We start from the raw sequence: 21,974 nt of genomic DNA, 5'->3' as shown, positions 1-21,974 counted from the left end.
AACATATTTGCTTTGGAACTAGTCCTCGATATTGCTTTGTTGAGGAGGAGATACGACTTAAAGCTGCGGACACACATCCATCCATCCACCCATTCATCCATTCCCAGAAAAGACGAGTTAATAAACGCAATTCTCCAGAATGGAAATTGCGCTAATAATTCAAAGTTATGATTAGTTATAGTGTTACATCAATAGCAAAGAATTTGGGATAGGATTTTGATTTAAGGGAATGGTTATGATGAGGGTTATAGTTAAGGTTAGAGCTAAGGCTAAGGTTAGCAATAATTTTAGGGTTGGAGGGTTCTAGATGGAAGACGTTATTTCCACATCCACACTTAACCATTTTTATTCCGCTTGGGTTTCTGTACATTCGTATGCCACGCATGAAATCCGATTGATTTCTACAATATTTTATTTAGTTCACAAGCCCTGTTTGTTATAAGCTTTTATTCAATGTACAGTGTATGTTTATGTGTTTTTATAAGCTTTTATTCAATGTACAGTGTATGTTTATGTGTTTTTATAAGCTTTTATTCAATGTACAGTGTATGTTTATGTGTTTTTATAAGCTTTTATTCAATGTACAGTGTATGTTTATGTGTTTTTATAAGCTTTTATTCAATGTACAGTGTATGTTTATGTGTTTTTATAAGCTTTTATTCAATGTACAGTGTATGTTTATGTGTTTTTACAAGCTTTTATTTAACTCACTTCCTCGTCAGTCTGTCTGTCGTCAGTCGTCAGTCTAGACGGAAACGCAGGAGTGAAAATTCGGACAGTTCTACTTGACCGATACGATTCACATTTGGCACGTGGGTCAAGAGATGAAGACAATGCAATCTGAAACTAAATTTGACTTAATTGGATGCCTAATTGATTTTTTATGAATTAATTAAAATTTGGACCGAATTAGTAGGCATGTCTAGCCAACCACACCACACGCGTCATCAATAGCTGCGCCATCACGACCACGTAATGGCTGCGTTCAAAAACCATTGCGCGCCTACTGAACGTGATATTCAGTAGGCGCGCAATGGTTTTTAGTCATGTAACTCTATTGTAGATAAAACATGTAAAGTACTGAAAAAAAAAATTCATAAAAAACGTTTTAATAACAAGCTTTTATGTAATGATGCACTAAAAAGTAGAAAATAAATTATAGACTACTATTTAAATAACTATAAAGAAAAGCGTGGGTGTCTTCCTTAACATTAGTAAAGGTATCCAATAGATACTAAAGTGACCCACGCTTTTCTTTATAGTTATTTAAATAGTAGTCTATAATTTATTTTCTACTTTTTAGTGCATCATTACATAAAAGCTTGTTATTAAAACGTTTTTTATGAATTTTTTTTTTATAAGCTTTCATTTAGTTAACGATCTCTGTTTACTTTTTGTGACAGACAGACAGACAGACAGACAGAGAGAGAGAGAGAGAGAGACAGACAGAGAGACAGACAGAGAGACAGAGAGACCAGTGTTTCTTCCAGACTTTTTTCTCCGGGGGGGCACTTGAAATTTTCGGGGGGGCGGTAAACTTTCTTCGGGGGGGGGGGGGGGCGGACACTGTTAAAAGTATATATTTTGTATATAAATTATATAAATTTCATTTCGTTCGGGGGGGGGGGGGGCGTTACAATTTTTTCGGGGGGGGGGGCTTTGCCCCCCCCCCCCCCCGAAGAGATGCCTGGAAGAAATCTCAGAGAGACAGAGAGACAGACAGGCAGACAGACAGACAGGCAGACATACATACAGACAGACAGACACACAGACACACAGAGACAAAATTGTTAAGTACAGTTTTTCCGAGTCGATGACAAGTAAAATGGATATAGCGTGGGTCGCTATAATATGGATGCAGAGGCGTAGCGATGGGAGGGGGGGGGGGCGGGGGTGCGGACCGCACCGGGTGACACCATTTAGGGGGTGACACCAGGGCAAAAAAGTAAAATATATAGAGAAAAATTTGAGGGGGGGGGTGGTGCAAATCGAAAGTTCGAGAGGGGGGGGGGGGGGGTGCAATTCGAAAGTTTGAGAGGGGGGGGGGGGTGTAAATTTGAAATTGAAAGTTTGTCCCCGGGAAGAGTCGCTACGCCTCTGGGGGGGGGGGGGGGGATGACATCATTAAGTGCTGCACCGCGTGACACCCGACCTCGCTACGCCACTGTATGGATGGTATACTTTTACTAATTTTTAGGAAGCGACCCTCGCTTTTCTTTATAGTTTTTTAAATAATAGAATAATATAATATATTTAAAGAAAATTATTTATTTTCTCCTTTTTAGTGCATTATTACAATAAAGCTTGTAATTAAAATGCATTTTTAAATAATTTTTTCAGTACTTTAAAATTTTTAATAGAGTGTATGACTAAAAGCTACACCTAATGAATTTGATAACGCGCGTATAATAGTGCGGAATAGTTGGATAAGACTGCCTACTGATTTCAGAAATATCTATAATAATAGTTTCGCTGTCTGTGTATCTATGTATCTATCTATCTATCTATCTGTCTGACAAGAACGCTCTAGAGAAAACACAAGGAATTTAAAAACTCTCACAGTGAAACGAAAACGAAGTATTACGTCATATAGTAGAAAATAATCTCAAGTCGGAGAGTGCACACAGTAATATGACGTCATTGATTCTCGAGTAAACATTGAATAAAAAGGCAATTTTGTCTAATCTAAGTGGTTTGCGTGAAGAGTTTCTGTCATACAATTCTTCGGGTAGGGGCGAAGCCCCACCCTCGAGAAAGAAGGTGTAAGCCGCCCCCCCCCAACTCAAAAGAAATTTCTTCATCGATACTCTATAATAAACATTACCACCTAATTAATGTGTCTAATCTAAAAAGTGGTTTGCTTGCAGTTTCTTTCGTGCAATTCTTCGGGTAGTGGCTAAGCGCGACACCAGTGTTTCTTTCAGACTTTTTCCTCCCCGGAGGGGGAAACTTTTTCTAATCTAAAAAGTTTAGTGTGCACAGTTTTTTTTTTCATGCATCTCTTCCCCGCCCAGGTTCTTCCTTTAGTTTGTATGATCTACAAATGCGACCAGTGTTTCTTTCAGACTTTTTTCTCCCCCGTGAGGGATGGGGGTACTTGAAATTTTTTTTTGGAGGGGGGGGGCGGGGGTAGAGTTTTCTGGGAGGGGGCGGACACTGGAAAAAGTATATAATTCTATTTCGTTGAATGGGACGGTAGACATGTTTTGGGGTGTGTGTGTGGGGGGGGGGGGGCGGAGCCCCCTCCTCCCAAGTAGATTTGCCTGAAAGAAACTCTAAATGCGACTTTTGTCATGAATGAGATTAGGTGCATGGTTTAGGGATATGCCTATGACTATATTTTGTATAAATTAAAGTACCAATTCTGGATAAAAATCCGTTTTCACTGTCATTTTTTGTTTCCGGTTATATTGAATGAGGGTGGTGATTTTGGTTTTGGTTTTAGTTTAGAGAAAATAGACAGCACTTTCTACCTAGCGCCCGTTGTATCCTTCCTCAACGGGTCATTTTTCTCGTCAATACTAATAGTTTCGCTGTCTGTGTATCTATCTATCTGACAAGAACGCTCTAGAGAAAACATAAGCAATTTAAAAACATGCATAGTTAAACGAAAACGAAATATGACGTCATATAGTAGAAAATAATCTCAAGCCGGAGAGTGCACACAGTAATATGACGTCATTGATTCTCGAGTAAACAATTGAATAAAAAGGCAATTTTGTCTAATCTAAGTGGTTTGCGTGAAGAGTTTCTTTCATACAATTCTTTAGCGTGCAGTTTTTTTTTCAAGCATCTCTTCCGGTAGGGGCGAAGCCCCGCCCAGATTCTTCCTTTAGTTTGTATGATCTACAAATGCGACCAGTGTTTCTTTCAGACTTTTTCCTCCCCAGAGAGGGGTGGGGGTACTTGAAATTTTCGTGGGCGGGGGTAGAATTATCTGGGAGGGGGCGGCCACTGGAAAAAGTATATAATTATATTTCGTTGAATGGGACGGTAGACATGTATTGGAGTGTGTGTGTGGGGGGGGGCGGAGCCCCCTCCTCCCAAGTAGAGTTGCCTGAAAGAAACTCTAAATGCGACTTTTGTCATGAATGAGATTAGGTGCATGGTTTAGGGATATGCCTATGACTATATTTTGTATAAATTAAAGTACCGAGAAAATAGACAGCACTATCAACCTAGCGCCCGTTGTATCCTTCCTCAACGGGCCATTTTTCTCGTTTTTAACAGAGTGCATGACTAAAAGCTACACCTAATGAATTTGATAACGCGCGTATAATAGTGTGGAATAGTTGGATAAGACTGTCTACTAATTTCAGAAAATTTTAATTAAGGTATTAATAAACCGGAAGTGATCCTCCCTAAACTTTCTCGAATATTCTTAAATAACACTACGGGGATTGGTAACTCGGGATTTAGACATGACAATCCATTTTTAAATTGCTTAAATCTTTTAAAAATAGAATAGAATCTAGTAGAAAAAGAAATGCGCTCCAAGTGAACGACAAACGATATGTGTATAATAATAGTGCGGAAAACTAGTACTTTATAAATTCATTTGCGTTTATTTCAGAAATCGGAAATAGCGTAAATTACTACTTCCGGACAACACAAATTATACTCAAAATTTGACAGAAGGAAGAGAATTAAATATTTTACTTATATGTGAAATTACTTTTATCTGTCTGAAATAGTACTCAAGTTATAGGCTTTTGAAAAAACAAAAGAGGAATAACACACACACACACACACACACAGACACACACATATGTTAGCCGAAGACAAACTAAAAAATTCTACCTTCAGAATCGTAGCTGTCATCGCGTCATCTCAAACAATATTTATTTAAAATAATAAAACGAGTGTAGCTGCATTTAAATTAAATTTTTCTTATTGACCTTGCTTATAAAACACATCCGGTGAGCATATAAAAAATATGTCCACCTGGGGATCAACTCAAGCTAAATCCACCCCTGCCTCCACCATTGGAGTCTATTGTAGTTTTTTGGAGTGGTGAGTGATAGTGGGGGGGGGTGTCACATTTTTTCAAGCATATTATATATATATATATATATATATATATATATATATATATATATATATATATATATATATATATATATATATATATATATATATATATACTAGTTGTATGTCATGGTCTAAAATTCAACAAACAAAATATGCACACAATATATTATTATAATCAAAACAATGAACGCAACACAATCTGTTTGGTAATCCTTATATACTAGCCATCGGTACCCGTTTCACGTGAATTATAGGCCTATATATTTTTAATGTTGTACATATTTGGAAATAATAAATTATAAAATAGTTATTGATCACAATACAACACTACACGTTGAGATATTAGTGACAAAACAAAGAAATAACTAAATAGCTAAAAATCCGGCACATTTAAAATAACATAGACTACCAATATGTATTCGAAAAATTAAAACCAAATTATATACATTATAAGTCAACAGAACACCATATTAAATGCACACACTGATTAAGAGACTTAAATGATTCCGTTAAAAATCTAAGTAATTTGTATTAGTTTGACCGAGAAAATTAAATTGTATATATTTCATAACGTACGTCTTGATGAATTTAAATGAAATAGTTCCTTTCTTTATATTCTAAAATCAATTACACTATCATCTCAGCTATTTAAGCACCTTATGCGACATGAAGAATCAAAGCAGGGGCGGAACTACAGTGCCGCCAGACCCCGCAATGCGGGGGGGGGGGGGGGGGGGCCCACGCCATTTAGGGGCCCAGAGCCGACCATAATAATTTTTTTAGTTTAAAAAAAAGGAAATTTTCTTTCATTTTTGACTTGATGGTTGTTTTGTAAAAAATTACCGTAGCTGCGGTTGGATTATATTTATTCTATAAACACCACCCCACGCTCTTGTTTCTTCTTTTTTCCTTTGTTTTTAAACCAATGTGAAAGCCGAGTTTTTCTCCTACAATTAAACTTATCAGAGATAAGCAAATGTTTAAACCACTTCCATGACTTATTTCCCTTTTTTTAAAAATAGTCAAATAGGGGTGATCATAAGCTCGTTTTAATAAATTTGTACTAAACAAATTAAAAAGCAATTACTTCTCTTAACTATTCTTTTTTTTTATAAAGTACTTGCTAAAGAATGACATTGTATAAAAAGGAAATGTATTAAGTCAATAATATTAAAAAAATTAAAAATATAAATACAAAGAAAAACATAAAAATAAACATAACACGAGACACTATTACTTATACAAAGCTTTTATGTTTTATATTATTTTAACCGACTGGAATTATTAAGAGGGCTTCTAATTAAAATTAATTAAAACTGATTTCCACAAAACATAACTAATGCACTTACACACATGACATGATGTTGAAATTTTTTAAATTGATGATTTTCAAATCCCGAACAGGCCAGCAACGAGTATCCAGTGTTCGCATTATGTGATTGTATGTATATATTATGTATATATATATATATATATATATATATATATATATATATATATATATATATATATATATATGGGGGGGCCTAAAAATTTTTTTTGCGGGGTGGCCCTCTTTTTCTAGTTCCGCCACTGAATCAAAGACGTAGATTAGTTAAGAACTTAACTTACGCAAATAGGCCTATTCTTTCAAATTAATTTTTTTTATCCCAAATTAGCCAGTTCCATAGCTAAACAAACAAAGATGTCTATACAATAATTAAGGCGTGAAATAGTTTAATATAAAAATTTATTGATCGAATAGATTCTAGAGTAGATAGAGTTTAAAAAATATAGATCTTATCAGTGGCGGAACTAGAAAAAAAAGGCTCCCCCGCAAAGAAAAAATTAGGGCCCCCCCCCTATATATATATATATATATATATATATATATATATATATATATATATATATATATATATATATATATATATATATATATATATATATATATATATATACATATGTATATAATCTATATCTTTACTCAGTAATTTAGTCTGTTTCATTGCAATATATAGCCGTTCTGAGAGAGCACAAACCAGAAAAATTTAGTCTAAACTCACCTGAAATAAAATATGTATCAATATATAAAGACGTTAGCTTGATTCGTGAATGGTTTTTCGCGTTATGTTTATTTTTTTATTTTTGGCTTTTATAATATCAATTTTGAAAACATTGATTTTTATAGCTACACCATTGTTTAGTACGTCTTATTTAAATAATAATTCAGAGAATCAATTGCTTTTTAATATACATAGTACAAAACTATTTAAATGAGCACCCTATTTTAAAGAAGGGCAGTAAGTCATGGAAGTAGTGTGAATGTTTACCTACCTTTCAAACTATAGCTCTTGTAGATTTTAAAATATTTTTCTACGCAACAATTTCTGCTATAGTAGACCTGTTATTTTTTTTACAAAACCACTTTCAAGATGTATGAAAAACATAATTTTTGAAAAATAAATTCATTGTTTTTTTTGGTCGGAACTTGGCCCCTAAACTTCCTGGCCCCCCCCCCCCCCCCCCGCATTGCGGGGTCTGGCGGTATGGTAGTTCCGCCCCTGGATCTTATCTAGATCTAGAATTCTAATAGATGAAGTGAATTTTATAAGTTTAGGCAGAGAAAATCGTATTGTCTACATTTCATAGCGTACGTAGCTCTAAATCATATTTGAATGAAATAGTTCGTTTCTTTTTATTCTAAACTCGACAGATGACGTCATCAGTTTCGTGCTCTTTTAGTGTAAACAATAAGCGACGTCATTGTTAAATGCGTTCTTGTCCCAAGTATAAACACTTTTCCGGTTGCATAATTAAAACTGTTTTTCTACATTCGAATACGCCTTTATTTTTTAAATTTTTCTTCTTTAAATAAGAAATAAGATGGTGATACATTTAAAACATGTAACATATTATTTTCAACAAAAGTCCGTATCAAGTTCTCCATATATTGCTGCAGATTCTGATGTGATATCAGGCGAAAATATTTTGCGGACAGAGAGAGAGAGAGAGAGAGAGAGAGAGAGAGAGAGAGAGAGAGAAAAGTGAGCACATGGGCTTTTATATATTAGGATATATATATATATATATATATATATATATATATATATATATATATATATATATATATATATATATATATATATATACTAGTTGTATGTCATGGTCTAAAATTCAACAAACAAAATATACACACAATATAATCAAAACAATGAACGCAACACAATCTGTTTGGTAATCCTTGTAAAAAAAAACTATTTGACATAATGATTCCTAGAATATTAATTAAGACAAACGAACTAGGGGAAATAATTACTTTCTTAATATAAATATGTATATTTCTACACATTTAACTGTAACTGTCAAAAAAAGATCAATAATTACTTTAATAAGTAATATAATAGTTTAACACTATTCATTTTTACAAAAATATGTCGTCTACAATAAGCATTAAATATATGGAAATCAGAGTTGGTATAAAATCAAGTTTTTCAATATAATGAAAGTTCAATTTTTACAGGTAGATCATTCTGAATAAAAACCTACATATTAATTAAATCTTAATCTTGTAGTTCATATCATACATAATTAAAAATGCTACTGATTTTGTGTTCTTCAACGATAATTTTTTAACAAAATAAGATATGGGTTAGATCACTGCATTTTATGACAGTAAATGTTTTTACGGCTACAGGACATTACCCCCCTGGAAATTTCCCCCCCCGGAGCAATTACCCCCTGTCAATTACCCCCCGGGGAATTACACCCCCCCCCCCTCTCAAGTTAGAATCCTAACTCTAACTAGAATTCTATACCTATATACTACTTTAATCCAAACTTTAAGAAAAAGACCAAAACCTAAGCATCCACCTTAGCCTAAAACTTCACACAAAACCAAAACCAACGCTAGACACAACCCTAACCCTAACTCTAGCCCTAAACCTAGCCCTAACCCTAACCCTAATCCTAGCCCTAACCATAGCCCTAAACCTAACCCTAGCCCTAACCCTGTCCGGGGGGGGGGTAATGTCCTACTGGGCGGGGGTAATTGACAGGGGGGTAATTGACAGGGGGGGTAATTGACAGGGGGGTAATTACTCTGGGGGGTAATGTCGGGGGGGGGGGAATGTCCGGGGGGTAATTGACAGGGGGGAAATGCCCTGTTCCCGTTTTTACAGAGGGTTGAATGGGGGGGGGGGGGGAGAGGGGGCGGTTGTAACCCCCTAAACCCACCCTCTGCCTACGCCACTGGTGAGTGACTATGTCTTTGTGTGGGGATGGGGGTTTACTGAACTGAACATATATAGGTTTACTGTTAACTAAAAGTCAATATTATCCCGACTCAAGTCAATCAACTAATGAGAATGCTACAAAGTTCACGTGGTATTTGGGCTAATGGCCTGTTGAGATTGATGAGCCAAAGAGAAATATCGCCAACATTCGTCTCCGTCTAGACGCAATCTACGACTAGACGCCATCTCCGACTAGACGCCCTCTTTCACTATGTTTGTGGGTCATCTCAATAGTTCATAGAATGGATACAATGCCATTCTGTAACTAAATATTAATGAGAAGTTAATTAGGGGTTGATGTGAGGTTGATGTGAGGTTGATGTGAGGTTGATGTGAGGTAGATGTGAGGTTGATGTGAGGTAGATGTAAGGTTGATGTGAGGTTGATGTGAGGCTGATGTGAGGTTGATGTGAGGTTGATGTGAGGTTGATGTGAGGTAGATGTGTGGTTGATGTGAGGTTGATGTGAGGTTGATGTGAGGTTGATGTGAGGCTGATGTAAGGTTGATGTGAGGTTGATGTGAGGCTGATGTGAGGTTGATGTGAGGTTGATGTGAGGCTGATGTAAGGTTGATGTGAGGTTGATGTGAGGTTGATGTGAGGTAGAATGATGGAACCTGAATGATGGAACAAGTAAAGATTTGCCTAGCTACAAAACTATAACAAATTTTGGACTAAAGCCGAGAGCTAGAATTGACGATACGGTGTAATTAAAACTGGCTGTATAAAACATATGAAAAAACACAACGTTCATAACAGAAAACATGAACATCAAGATATGAATCCAAAGGCAGAGAGAAGTTACAAGATACTGTATTTACCAAATACCATTAGAAATTTTTTAAAAATCAACGCATTCTATCAATTAATAAATACTTTAACAAATAGATTCAAACATAAATAGACTACATTAACCCACATACTACCAACTAATGACCCACAGACTACCAACTAATGACCCTCAAACTACGACCTAATGACCCACAGACTACAACCTAGTGACCCACAGACTACCACCTAATGACTCACAGACCTAAAGACCCACAGACTACCACCTAATGACTCACAGACTACCACCTAATGACCCACAAACTACCACCTAATGACCCACTGACTACCACCTAATTACCCACAGACTACCACCTAATGACCCACAGACTACCACCTAATGACCCACAGACTACCACCTAATGACCCACAGACTACCACCTAATGACCCACTGACTACCACCTAATTACCCACAGACTACCACCTAATGAGCCACAGACTACCACCTAATTACCCACAGACTACCACCTAATTACCCACAGACTACCACCTAATGACCCACAGACTACCACCTAATGACCCACAGACTACCACCTAATGACAAACAGACTACCACCTAATTACCCACAGACTACCACCTAATGACCGACAGACTACCACCTAATGACCCACAGACTACCACCTAATTACCCACAGACTACCACCTAATGACCCACAGACTACCACCTAATGACCCACAGACTACCACCTAATTACCCACAGACTACCACCTAATTACCCACAGACTACCACCTAATTACCCACAGACTACCACCTAATGACCCACAGACTACCACCTAATGACCCACAGACTACCACCTAATGACCCACAGACTACCACCTAATGACCCACAGACTACCACCTAATGACCCACAGACTACCACCTAATGACCCACAGACCTAATGACCCATAGACTACCACCTAATGACCCACAGACCTAATGACCCATAGACTACCACCTAATGACCCACAAACTACCACCTAATTACCCACAGACTACCACCTAATGACCCACAGACTACCACCTAATGACCCACAGACTACCACCTAATGACCCACAGACCTAATGACCCATAGACTACCACCTAATGACCCACAAACTACCACCTAATTGCCCACAGACTACCACCTAATGACCCACAGACTACCACCTAATGACCCACAGACTACCACCTAATGACCCACAGACTACCACCTAATGACCCACAGACTACCACCTAATGACCCACAGACTACCACCTAATGACCCACAGACTACCACCTAATGACCCACAGACTACCACTTAGTGACCCACAGACTACCACCTAATGACCCACAGACTACCACCTAATGACCCACAGACTACCACCTAATGACCCACAGACTACCACCTAATGACCCACAGACCTAATGACCCATAGACTACCACCTAATGACCCACAAACTACCACCTAATTACCCACAGACTACCACCTAATGACCCACAGACTACCACCTAATGACCCACAGACTACCACCTAATGACCCACAGACTACCACCTAATGACCCACAGACTACCACCTAATGACCCACAGACTACCACCTAATGACCCACAGACTACCACCTAATGACCCACAGACTACCACCTAATGACCCACAGACTACCACCTAATGACCCACAGACTACCACCTAATGACCCACAGACTACCACCTAATGACCCACAGACTACCACCTAATGACCCACAGACTACCACCTAATGACCCACAGACTACCACCTAATTACCCACAGACTACCACCTAATGACCCACAGACTACCACCTAATGACCCACAGACTACCACTTAGTGACCATTCTGATTGTCTGAGACTGTTGATGCCAACGAGGCATCACCTCAATGGAACAGGACTTTTATGGAATTGACTTGCTCCAACCGTTGGGTGCTGCCGGCCCCATCCTGATGGTCGCCCGATGCCCCATCTGTCTGCTGGATGGGGGGTGGACTCACGGGCAGCTTTTCGTTGCCAAAGTCCAAACATAGAGAATGTAAAGCACTCACGTCGAGAGTGTAGTCGGTGCAAGTTATGCACTCAAGTTTACCAGCAGCCTTTGATTTTCCCACGATCAGAGTAGGTAGAGATCTAAGAGAAACACGCGGGTATATGATGTTCATTTATATTTGAAGCTGAAGGTTCATATATCTACACAGATATAACATGCAGTACCAGATTTGCGTATAAGCTATGTAAGCTATAGATTAGGGCCCACACCCTCTCGCCCCCACCCCCCACCCTAATATTTTGTATGGTGATATGGACATTTTCTGTCCACATTTATATTTTAACATTTATATGTACATATTTTTTCAAACAATGCTTGGTGTTGAGTGATTGTGCCACTACTGCTGTAAACACATGCTATTGTCGGCCAACTGTGTTCCACTACTGCTGTAAACACATGCTATTGTCGGCCAACTGCTTTTTATAAAATGTAAAGACTAGCTTGACGTGAACAGTCGTCTAGATTTTAACAGTTGTCAACTAAAGTCTATTTATCTGTAAGACATGTAGATTTCAACAGTTGTCAACTAAAGTTCATTTATCTGTAAAGTTGGCTCGATATATTTGACGGAAATAGTTCATAACACAAGAGAAGTGAGACTATTAGTTATTTGAAACTGGTTAATCATTCATCATCTTTTCTTGTTCAAGAAACGTCTGGCAGAGGCTACAAGACTCGGGCTAGTCTCTACCATCCAACGCCGCGGCCACTAGTTAATAGGCCCACTAAAAAGTGTCAAGAATGAAGACCTACCTGCCTATAGAGTAGATGATTAAAAGTGTCAAGAATGAAGACCTACCTGCCTATAGAGTAGATGATTAAAAGTGTCAAGAATGAAGACCTACCTGCCTATAGAGTAGACGATTAAAAGTGTCAAGAATGAAGCCCTACCTGCCTATAGAATAGACGATTAAAAGTGTCAAGAATGAAGACCTACCTGCCTATAGAGTAGACGATTAAAAGTGTCAAGAATGAAGACCTACCTGCCTATAGAGTAGACGATTAAAAGTGTCAAGAATGAAGCCCTACCTGCCTATAGAGTAGACGATTAAAAGTGTCAAGAATGAAGCCCTACCTGCCTATAGAGTAGACGATTAAAAGTGTCAAGAATGAAGACCTACCTGCCTATGGAGTAGACGATTAAAAGTGTCAAGAATGAAGACCTACCTGCCTATAGAGTAGACGATTAAAAGTGTCAAGAATGAAGACCTACCTGCCTATAGAGTAGACGATTAAAAGTGTCAAGAATGAAGACCTACCTGCCTATAGAGTAGACGATTAAAAGTGTCAAGAATGAAGCCCTACCTGCCTATAGAGTAGACGATTAAAAGTGTCAAGAATGAAGACCTACCTGCCTATAGAGTAGACGATTAAAAGTGTCAAGAATGAAGCCCTACCTGCCTATAGAGTAGACGATTAAAAGTGTCAAGAATGAAGACCTACCTGCCTATAGAGTAGACGATTAACGCGCAGAAAACGAATGCCATGAAGAGAGTGAGGAAGAGCATCATGGAACAAAGGATGTTGGGCTGCACCTCTGGCTCCTGCAACCAGTCGCTGGGAAACGGGTTCGGCGGCTGTGGCCTGAAAGTTAAATTGTGTGATCTAACCTTACGATAACATTATGTGATCTTACGGCACGATAACATCATGTGATCTAACGGCACGATAACATTATGTGATTTAACGGCACGATAACATTATGTGATCTAACGGCACGATAGCATTATGTGATCTAACGGCACGATAACATCATGTGATTTAACCACACGATAAAATTGTGTGATCTAACAAAAAGATAGAACTATGTGGTCAAACCAGTGGCGTAGGCAAGGGGGGGATTAGGGGGGTTATAACCCCTCTCATGGACCCCGATATATATATATATATATATATATATATATATATATATATATATATATATATATATATATGTATATATATATATATATATATATATATATATATATATATATATATATATATATATATATATATATATATATATGATTGTATACATATGGAAAAATGTTTGAACCCCCCCCCCCATGACCAATTCCTGGCTACGACACTGGGTCTAACCTCGAGATAGATAGAATTACCCTACCGAAACACATTTTAGAAGAACGTAAGCTAGTAGTATGAGGGAGGTGTAAACACATTGTAAAACAACGCGTTCTAATCACATTGTGACTTTATAATCATGCAATAAATAAGATGTGATCTGAAGTTATCACAGATGGATTCTAACAATGAAATGTGATCTAAACACAATGTGGGCAGTGGCTGAACCATCAATTATTGAAACAAATAGATAAATGCTGAGTCTTACAGGGTTGAATGGGTCAATAATAGTCAGGTGTATTAACCATATCACAGGGTTGAATGGGTCAATAATTGTCAGGTGTATTAACCATATCACAGGGTTGAATGGGTCAATAATAGTCAGGTGTATTAACCATATCACAGGGTTGAATGGGTCAATAATTGTCAGGTGTATTAACCATATCACAGGGTTGAATGGGTCAATAATAGTCAGGTGTATTAACCAATTAACAGGGTTGAATGGGTCCATAATTTTCAGGTGTGTTTGCAACTTACGTTTCACAACACCTAGGTTGCTTTGTGACCTCACTGATACACGAACAGTCACTGCACAATTCTAGTTGAAACTGCTTGTAACAGAGATCTTTTACTGACAGATCTCTTACTGAAAAAAAAAGATTTCCGAACGGAATTTTTGTTACACTTGAAAAAGATAATTACTGAAGTTTCGGCTAAATTAAGTAGATCTATAAGGTAGTGAGGTATCGGCTAAATTAAGTAGACCTATAAGGTAGTGAGGTATCGTCTAAATTAAGTAGATCTATCATGTAGTGAGGTATCGGCTAAATTAAGTAGACCTATAAGGTAGTGAGGTATCGTCTAAATTAAGTAGATCTATCATGTAGTGAGGTATCGGCTAAATTAAGTAGATCTATAAGGTAGTGAGGTATCGGCTAAATTAAGTAGATCTATCAGGCAGTGATGTATTGGGAAAATATTGAGTCTAAACTCTAAAAGGTTCTGAGATGGCAAGTATCTAGTCAAAGAATCTATTGAGCCTTTTAAGTCAAGTTACACGTAGCACCAAAAATAAGTACGTGTAATCAGTGTTTCTTCCAGACTTTTTTCTCCGGGGGTGCACTTGAAATTTTCGGGGGGGGGGGGGGGGCGGTAGACTTTCTTCGGGGGGCGGACACTGTTAAAAGTATATATTTTCTATATAAATTATATAAATTTCATTTCGTTCGGGTGGGGGGGGGGGGTAGAAATTTTTCGGGGGGGGGGGGGGGGGCTTCGTCCCCCCCGAAGAGATGCCTGGAAGAAACTCTGCGTGTAATGCAAACATGGTTGCAAAAAAGGACACTACCACACCTTCCTAGTCTGATCTTTTCAAAAAATATATGGATCTACCGACAAAAATAAATAAATAATAAATACAAATATATTTAGAAGGAAAAATCGGCCAGAGAACAAGAATGAGTTTATCGAAATGCCTCCCATCCAGTGGCGTCGCCAGGAGGGGTTCGATTCAATTATGGAGAATATAGATCTAGAAAAGAAGTTCAGAAATATAATATTTTAAGAATCAATATAGATCTAGATCTATATTCTAAATTCTAGATCTATTGTTATAGAAGTTGCAGACGTAGAGAACGTGAAAAAAGCCAGTAATGCCTAGATCTAGACGTCTATAGGAGTATATAGATCTATGTATGATGTTACTCATTGATATAAACTACTTAGACAGACGGACAGGTTAAAGGACAACTGATTTACTACATCAGTCAATAAGTCTACATCTAGATCAGTACAGTTTTTTTAAAGATTTATTTAGCTATGTACTTAGTATTTGCGGCGCCATGATTTTTTTTTCTCAAACTGATGCGTGTAGGGATTAGAAAAGTTATATTTGACATTTCCGGTCACATCTTTGTACTGGATTTCCCGATGAAGAAGTCTGCGTGCGGGAACTAAATATCGTCAAGATGTAATCACTGATGTAAGCCCTACAAGATGTAATCACTGATGTAAGCCCTGACTTTATATTGAGCTTAGATCGACATTTATTTTTTATACTGTTGTATATAGTGATAGATACAATCGTAAAGTTTTAAAAAAAAAACGTTGAAACTGGACGACTGAGTCATACATATGCTCTGCACCAAAACGCACTCTTGTTGAACGCGTTACGTTCGATGTGGAAATGCAGAAGACTGGTTTCTGTCAATTAAGGTTATATTTTGTCTAGGTATGTTAGAATATTGGCCTCAAGCTGTAACTGCATTTTGTTCAGATTTGTGTACATTATTTTTTTTTTTTATTAGAAAATTTAGATCTAGTGGCTTATACGATTCTAAAACATGTTCATATTGAGTAATAGATCTAGATCTATTTTAGAACAATATGAAGAACTCAATTATTATTCTAGCTTAGACTGCCTGGCTATAAGCTAGATTCTAGGCACTCATACTAGACTCTAGGCACACTAGCGCAGTGTAGTTACCTAGTGGTTTTCAACATGATTCAATGATTATTAATAAGTTATAATGCTTTATGTTGTTTTCGAATTGCGTGGTTCGCGTTTATTTTGATATGTAAAAAAAAGATGTCTTTCTCAGTAAAAGTAATAATAATTATTAAAAAGTAATTAAACAGGGGGTTACCCAGGTTATTTCCAGAACGGCTTAAAAGTAAATAAATAAATAACAAGTAATGTCTGGCCTACATTTCTCTACATCGTTCCGGAAATCATTGGACAGTGGCGTAGGCGGGGGTGTGGAGGGGGCTATAACCCCCCTAACATCACCCGCCCACCCCCGCATGGACCCTTCTGTAAAAAATATTGTCATAATACCACTGTAACTTATTTAAATATATTTCCGAATCAGTACATATATATAATTGTATTTATATGTTTAGAACAGTAATCTAAAAACTGACGCTAGGTTCACACTGAGTTGGTTACCTCCCCCCCCACCTCACCAGCAGAGTTTCTTCCTGTCGTCTCTTCCCCCCCCGCACCCCCACCCCCATCCCCCGAAGACATCAAGTGACCCCACACCCCCCCCCAACCGGAAGTAGTACTTTACGCTGTTCCCGATTTCTAAAAAAACAAGTTAATAAAAAGTCTAGTGACAATTTAAGCGCAATTTCCTTATGTTATCCATAACAATTTTTAATTTTTTGTGACCGAACGAAAGGATATTTTTTGCGCTAAAAACCTACACGATGCTCAGTTTAAATATCATCCTAGGCCTACACGATGCTCAGTTTAAAAATTCTTAAATAATTTTTTGTGACCGAACGAAAGGATATTTTTGAAAACTTTCTTCGGCAATACTGTTCTAAATTATGGCAGGAATCGATTGGTAAATGTTTCAAGTCGCTAAGTGGTCTGGTTGCCGAAATATGGGAAAAAAACAGCATTTTTTCGAGGTTTTTTGGCTTTTCCGGGAAATCCAGGAAGGAATTCCGGGAATTTTTTTGGCCTATGTTCATCCTCGGAACTTGCTTAACATATTTCCTTTTGGAACCAGTCCTCGATATTGCTTCGTTGAGGAGGAGATACGACTTAAAGCTGCGGACACACATCCATTCATCCATCCAGAAATGACGAGTTAACAATCGCAATTGTCCGTATGGAAATTGCGCTAAAAATACGCATATGAATTTATAAAGTACTAATGTTCCGCTCTATTATAACGCATTGTTTGCTGTTCACTTGGTGCGCAATTCTTTTTTTACGAGATTCTATTCTATTTGAAAAAGTTTAAGTATGTTAAATTGGATTAAAAAGCATTGTATAACCCCTTAGTGTTATGTAAGAATTTTCGAGGAAGTTTAGGGGAGATTACTCCCGCTTTATTATCTATGTAGATTGTTTACTCTAAAGGTTAATGTCGCTTCTTTGTCTTGGTTTGCTTCAATGTGTAAAATGCTTGCTATAATATAAAGCAGACTTTTTAAATATAAACCATGCTTGTTTTAATATACATCAAACGTGTTGTAATATACACAATACTTGTTGAAATATAGGCATAGCTTTATGTTATATACACCATGCATGCTGTAATATGCATGATGCTTGGTGTACTATACCCGCTATACCAAGACCAATTAAATCAAAGCATTCATAGAAATCTTCATTTGCGAAAACAATTGTTTTTAAAAATTTTCTTATATTGACATTCATAAAAGTATATTTTATAACAGACCTCTGTAATTACAGCTGTAATGACTGGGACTCATGATGAATTTTCCTGGTGCACGATTATGCTGATTATAATTCTGGTGGTCCTACTCATAATCTTACTCGTGTCAGGGGCATGCGCGTTCACTTTCTATTTAAGGTAACAGCTTACACGAACGCTTACACTCACTTTCTATTTAAGGTAACAACTTACACGAACGCTTACACTCACTTTCTATTTAAGGTAACAACTTACACGACTGCTTATACTCACTTTCTATTTAAGGTAACAACTTACACGAACGCTTACACTCACTTTCTATTTAAGGTAACAACTTACACGAACGCTTACACTCACTTTCTATTTAAGGTAACAACTTACAAGACTGCTTATACTCACTTTCTATTTAAGGTAACAACTTACACGAACGTATACACTCACTTTCTATTTAAGGTAACAAATTACACGAACGCTTACACTCACTTTCTATTTAAGGTAACAACTTACAAGACTGCTTATACTCACTTTCTATTTAAGGTAACAACTTACACGAACGTATACACTCACTTTCTATTTAAGGTAACAAATTACACGAACGCTTACACTCACTTTCTATTTAAGGTAACAGCTTACACGAACGCTTACACTCACTTTCTATTTAAGGTAACAACTTACAAGACTGCTTATACTCACTTTCTATTTAAGGTAACAACTTACACGAACGCTTACACTCACTTTCTATTTAAGGTAACAAATTACACGAACGCTTACACTCACTTTCTATTTAAGGTAACAACTTACAAGACTGCTTATACTCACTTTCTATTTAAGGTAACAACTTACACGAACGCTTACACTCACTTTCTATTTAAGGTAACAAATTACACGAACGCTTACACTCACTTTCTATTTAAGGTAACAACTTACAAGACTGCTTATACTCACTTTCTATTTAAGGTAACAACTTACACGAACGCTTACACTCACTTTCTATTTAAGGTAACAAATTACACGAACGCTTACACTCACTTTCTATTTAAGGTAACAGCTTACACGAACGCTTACACTCACTTTCTATTTAAGGTAACAACTTACAAGACTGCTTATACTCACTTTCTATTTAAGGTAACAACTTACACGAACGCTTACACTCACTTTCTATTTAAGGTAACAAATTACACGAACGCTTACACTCACTTTCTATTTAAGGTAACAACTTACACGACTGCTTATACTCACTTTCTATTTAAGGTAACAACTTACACGAACGCTTACACTCACTTTCTATTTAAGGTAACAACTTACATGAATGCTTACACTCACTTTCTATTTAAGGTAACAACTTACACGAACGCTTACACTCACTTTCTATTTAAGGTAACAACTTACAAGACTGCTTATGAAAAACACACATGAACGTCTTGGCTTGTTAGAATGAACACATCTGCACATACATAATGTTTGTTTTAGTCTTCTCTCTACGACAACAATGTTTGTTTTAGTCTTCTCTCTACTACACCAATGTTTGTTTTAGTCTTCTCTCTACGACACCAATGTTTGTTTTAGTCTTCTCTCTACGACACCAATGTTTGTTTTAGTCTTCTCTCTACGACACCAATGTTTGTTTTAGTCTTCTCTCTACGACACCAATGTTTGTTTTAGTCTCCACTACACCAATGTTTGTTTTAGTCTTCTCTCTACTACACCAATGTTTGTTTTAGTCTTCTCTCTACTACACCAATGTTTGTTTTAGTCTCCACTACACCAATGTTTGTTTTAGTCTTCTCTCTACTACACCAATGTTTGTTTTAGTCTTCTCTCCACTACACCAATGTTTGTTTTAGTCTCCACTACACCAATGTTTGTTTTAGTCTTCTCTCTACGACACCAATGTTTGTTTTAGTCTTCTCTCCACTACACCAATGTTTGTTTTAGTCTTCTCTCCACTACACCAATGTTTGTTTTAGTCTTCTCTCTACTACACCAATGTTTGTTTTAGTCTTCTCTCTACTACACCAATGTTTGTTTTAGTCTTCTCTCTACTACACCAATGTTTGTTTTAGTCTTCACTCCACTACACCAATGTTTGTTTTAGTCTTCTCTCTACGACACCAATGTTTGTTTTAGTCTCCACTACACCAATGTTTGTTTTAGTCTTCTCTCTACTACACCAATGTTTGTTTTAGTCTTCTCTCTACTACACCAATGTTTGTTTTAGTCTTCTCTCTACTACACCAATGTTTGTTTTAGTCTTCTCTCTACGACACCAATGTTTGTTTTAGTCTTCTCTCTACTACACCAATGTTTGTTTTAGTCTTCTCTCTACTACACCAATGTTTGTTTTAGTCTTCTCTCCACTACACCAATGTTTGTTTTAGTCTTCTCTCCACTACACCAATGTTTGTTTTAGTCTCCACTACACCAATGTTTGTTTTAGTCTCCACTACACCAATGTTTGTTTTAGTCTTCTCTCTACTACACCAATGTTTGTTTTAGTCTTCTCTCTACTAGACCAATGTTTGTTTTAGTCTTCTCTCCACTACACCAATGTTTGTTTTAGTCTTCTCTCCACTACACCAATGTTTGTTTTAGTCTTCTCTCCACTACACCAATGTTTGTTTTAGTCTTCTCTCTACGACACCAATGTTTGTTTTAGTCTTCTCTCCACTACACCAATGTTTGTTTTAGTCTTCTCTCCACTACACCAATGTTTGTTTTAGTCTTCTCTCTACGACACCAATGTTTGTTTTAGTCTTCTCTCCACTAGACCAATGTTTGTTTTAGTCTTCTCTCTACTACACCAATGTTTGTTTTAGTCTTCTCTCTACGACACCAATGTTTGTTTTAGTCTTCTCTCCACTACACCAATGTTTGTTTTAGTCTTCTCTCTACTACACCAATGTTTGTTTTAGTCTTCTCTCTACTACACCAATGTTTGTTTTAGTCTTCTCTCTACTACACCAATGTTTGTTTTAGTCTTCTCTCCACTACACCAATGTTTGTTTTAGTCTCCACTACACCAATGTTTGTTTTAGTCTTCTCTCCACTACACCAATGTTTGTTTTAGTCTTCTCTCTACTACACCAATGTTTGTTTTAGTCTTCTCTCTACGACACCAATGTTTGTTTTAGTCTTCTCTCTACTACACCAATGTTTGTTTTAGTCTTCTCTCCACTACACCAATGTTTGTTTTAGTCTTCTCTCCACTACACCAATGTTTGTTTTAGTCTCCACTACACCAATGTTTGTTTTAGTCTCCACTACACCAATGTTTGTTTTAGTCTTCTCTCTACGACACCAATGTTTGTTTTAGTCTTCTCTCTACTACACCAATGTTTGTTTTAGTCTTCTCTCCACTACACCAATGTTTGTTTTAGTCTCCACTACACCAATGTTTGTTTTAGTCTCCACTACACCAATGTTTGTTTTAGTCTTCTCTCCACTACACCAATGTTTGTTTTAGTCTTCTCTCTACTACACCAATGTTTGTTTTAATCTTCTCTCTACTACACCAAAGTTTGTTTTAGTCTTCTCTCTACTACACCAATGTTTGTTTTAGTCTTCTCTCTACGACACCAATGTTTGTTTTTGTCTTCTCTCT

General features: G+C 37.1%; 2 protein-coding genes across 2 annotated transcripts in view; one reads left to right on the top strand and one right to left on the bottom strand.

Annotated features, from left to right (window-relative positions):
- Positions 1 to 11,912: 11,912 nt before the first annotated feature.
- Positions 11,913 to 16,071, bottom strand: LOC131952562 (uncharacterized). The gene is made up of 4 exons (XM_059315284.1): positions 16,026 to 16,071; positions 14,739 to 14,847; positions 13,581 to 13,721; positions 11,913 to 12,217 (listed from the first exon to the last, which is right to left on the bottom strand). Exons 1-4 carry the CDS (start codon positions 16,042 to 16,044, stop codon positions 11,971 to 11,973), a joined length of 516 nt encoding a protein of 171 aa, XP_059171267.1. The 5' UTR covers positions 16,045 to 16,071; the 3' UTR covers positions 11,913 to 11,970.
- Positions 16,072 to 16,374: 303 nt separating this feature from the next.
- Positions 16,375 to 21,974, top strand: part of LOC131952561 (uncharacterized) — a 32,836-nt gene continuing 27,236 nt past the window's right edge. Inside the window, exons 1-2 of the mRNA XM_059315283.1 lie at positions 16,375 to 16,431; positions 18,412 to 18,532. Of these exons, the coding sequence (XP_059171266.1) occupies positions 18,417 to 18,532 (116 nt within the window). The 5' untranslated portion in view covers positions 16,375 to 16,431; positions 18,412 to 18,416. The remainder of the gene's footprint in view (positions 16,432 to 18,411; positions 18,533 to 21,974) is intronic.

This window comes from Physella acuta, unplaced genomic scaffold (assembly GCF_028476545.2).
Source record: "Physella acuta isolate Inbredline_101_S28 unplaced genomic scaffold, ASM2847654v3 ptg000877l, whole genome shotgun sequence".
NCBI lineage: Eukaryota > Metazoa > Mollusca > Gastropoda > Physidae > Physella > Physella acuta.
This window is presented reverse-complemented; position numbering and strand designations above follow the sequence as displayed.

Bases quoted from the DNA above. Each gene is read 5' to 3' on its own strand.
- LOC131952562 (XM_059315284.1), bottom strand. The intron at 13,722-14,738 runs GTAAGTTGCAAA...TTTAACTTTCAG, and splicing joins CAACCTAGGTGTTGTGAAAC to GCCACAGCCGCCGAACCCGT. The intron at 12,218-13,580 runs GTAGGTCTTCAT...TGTTTCTCTTAG, and splicing joins ATCGTCTACTCTATAGGCAG to ATCTCTACCTACTCTGATCG.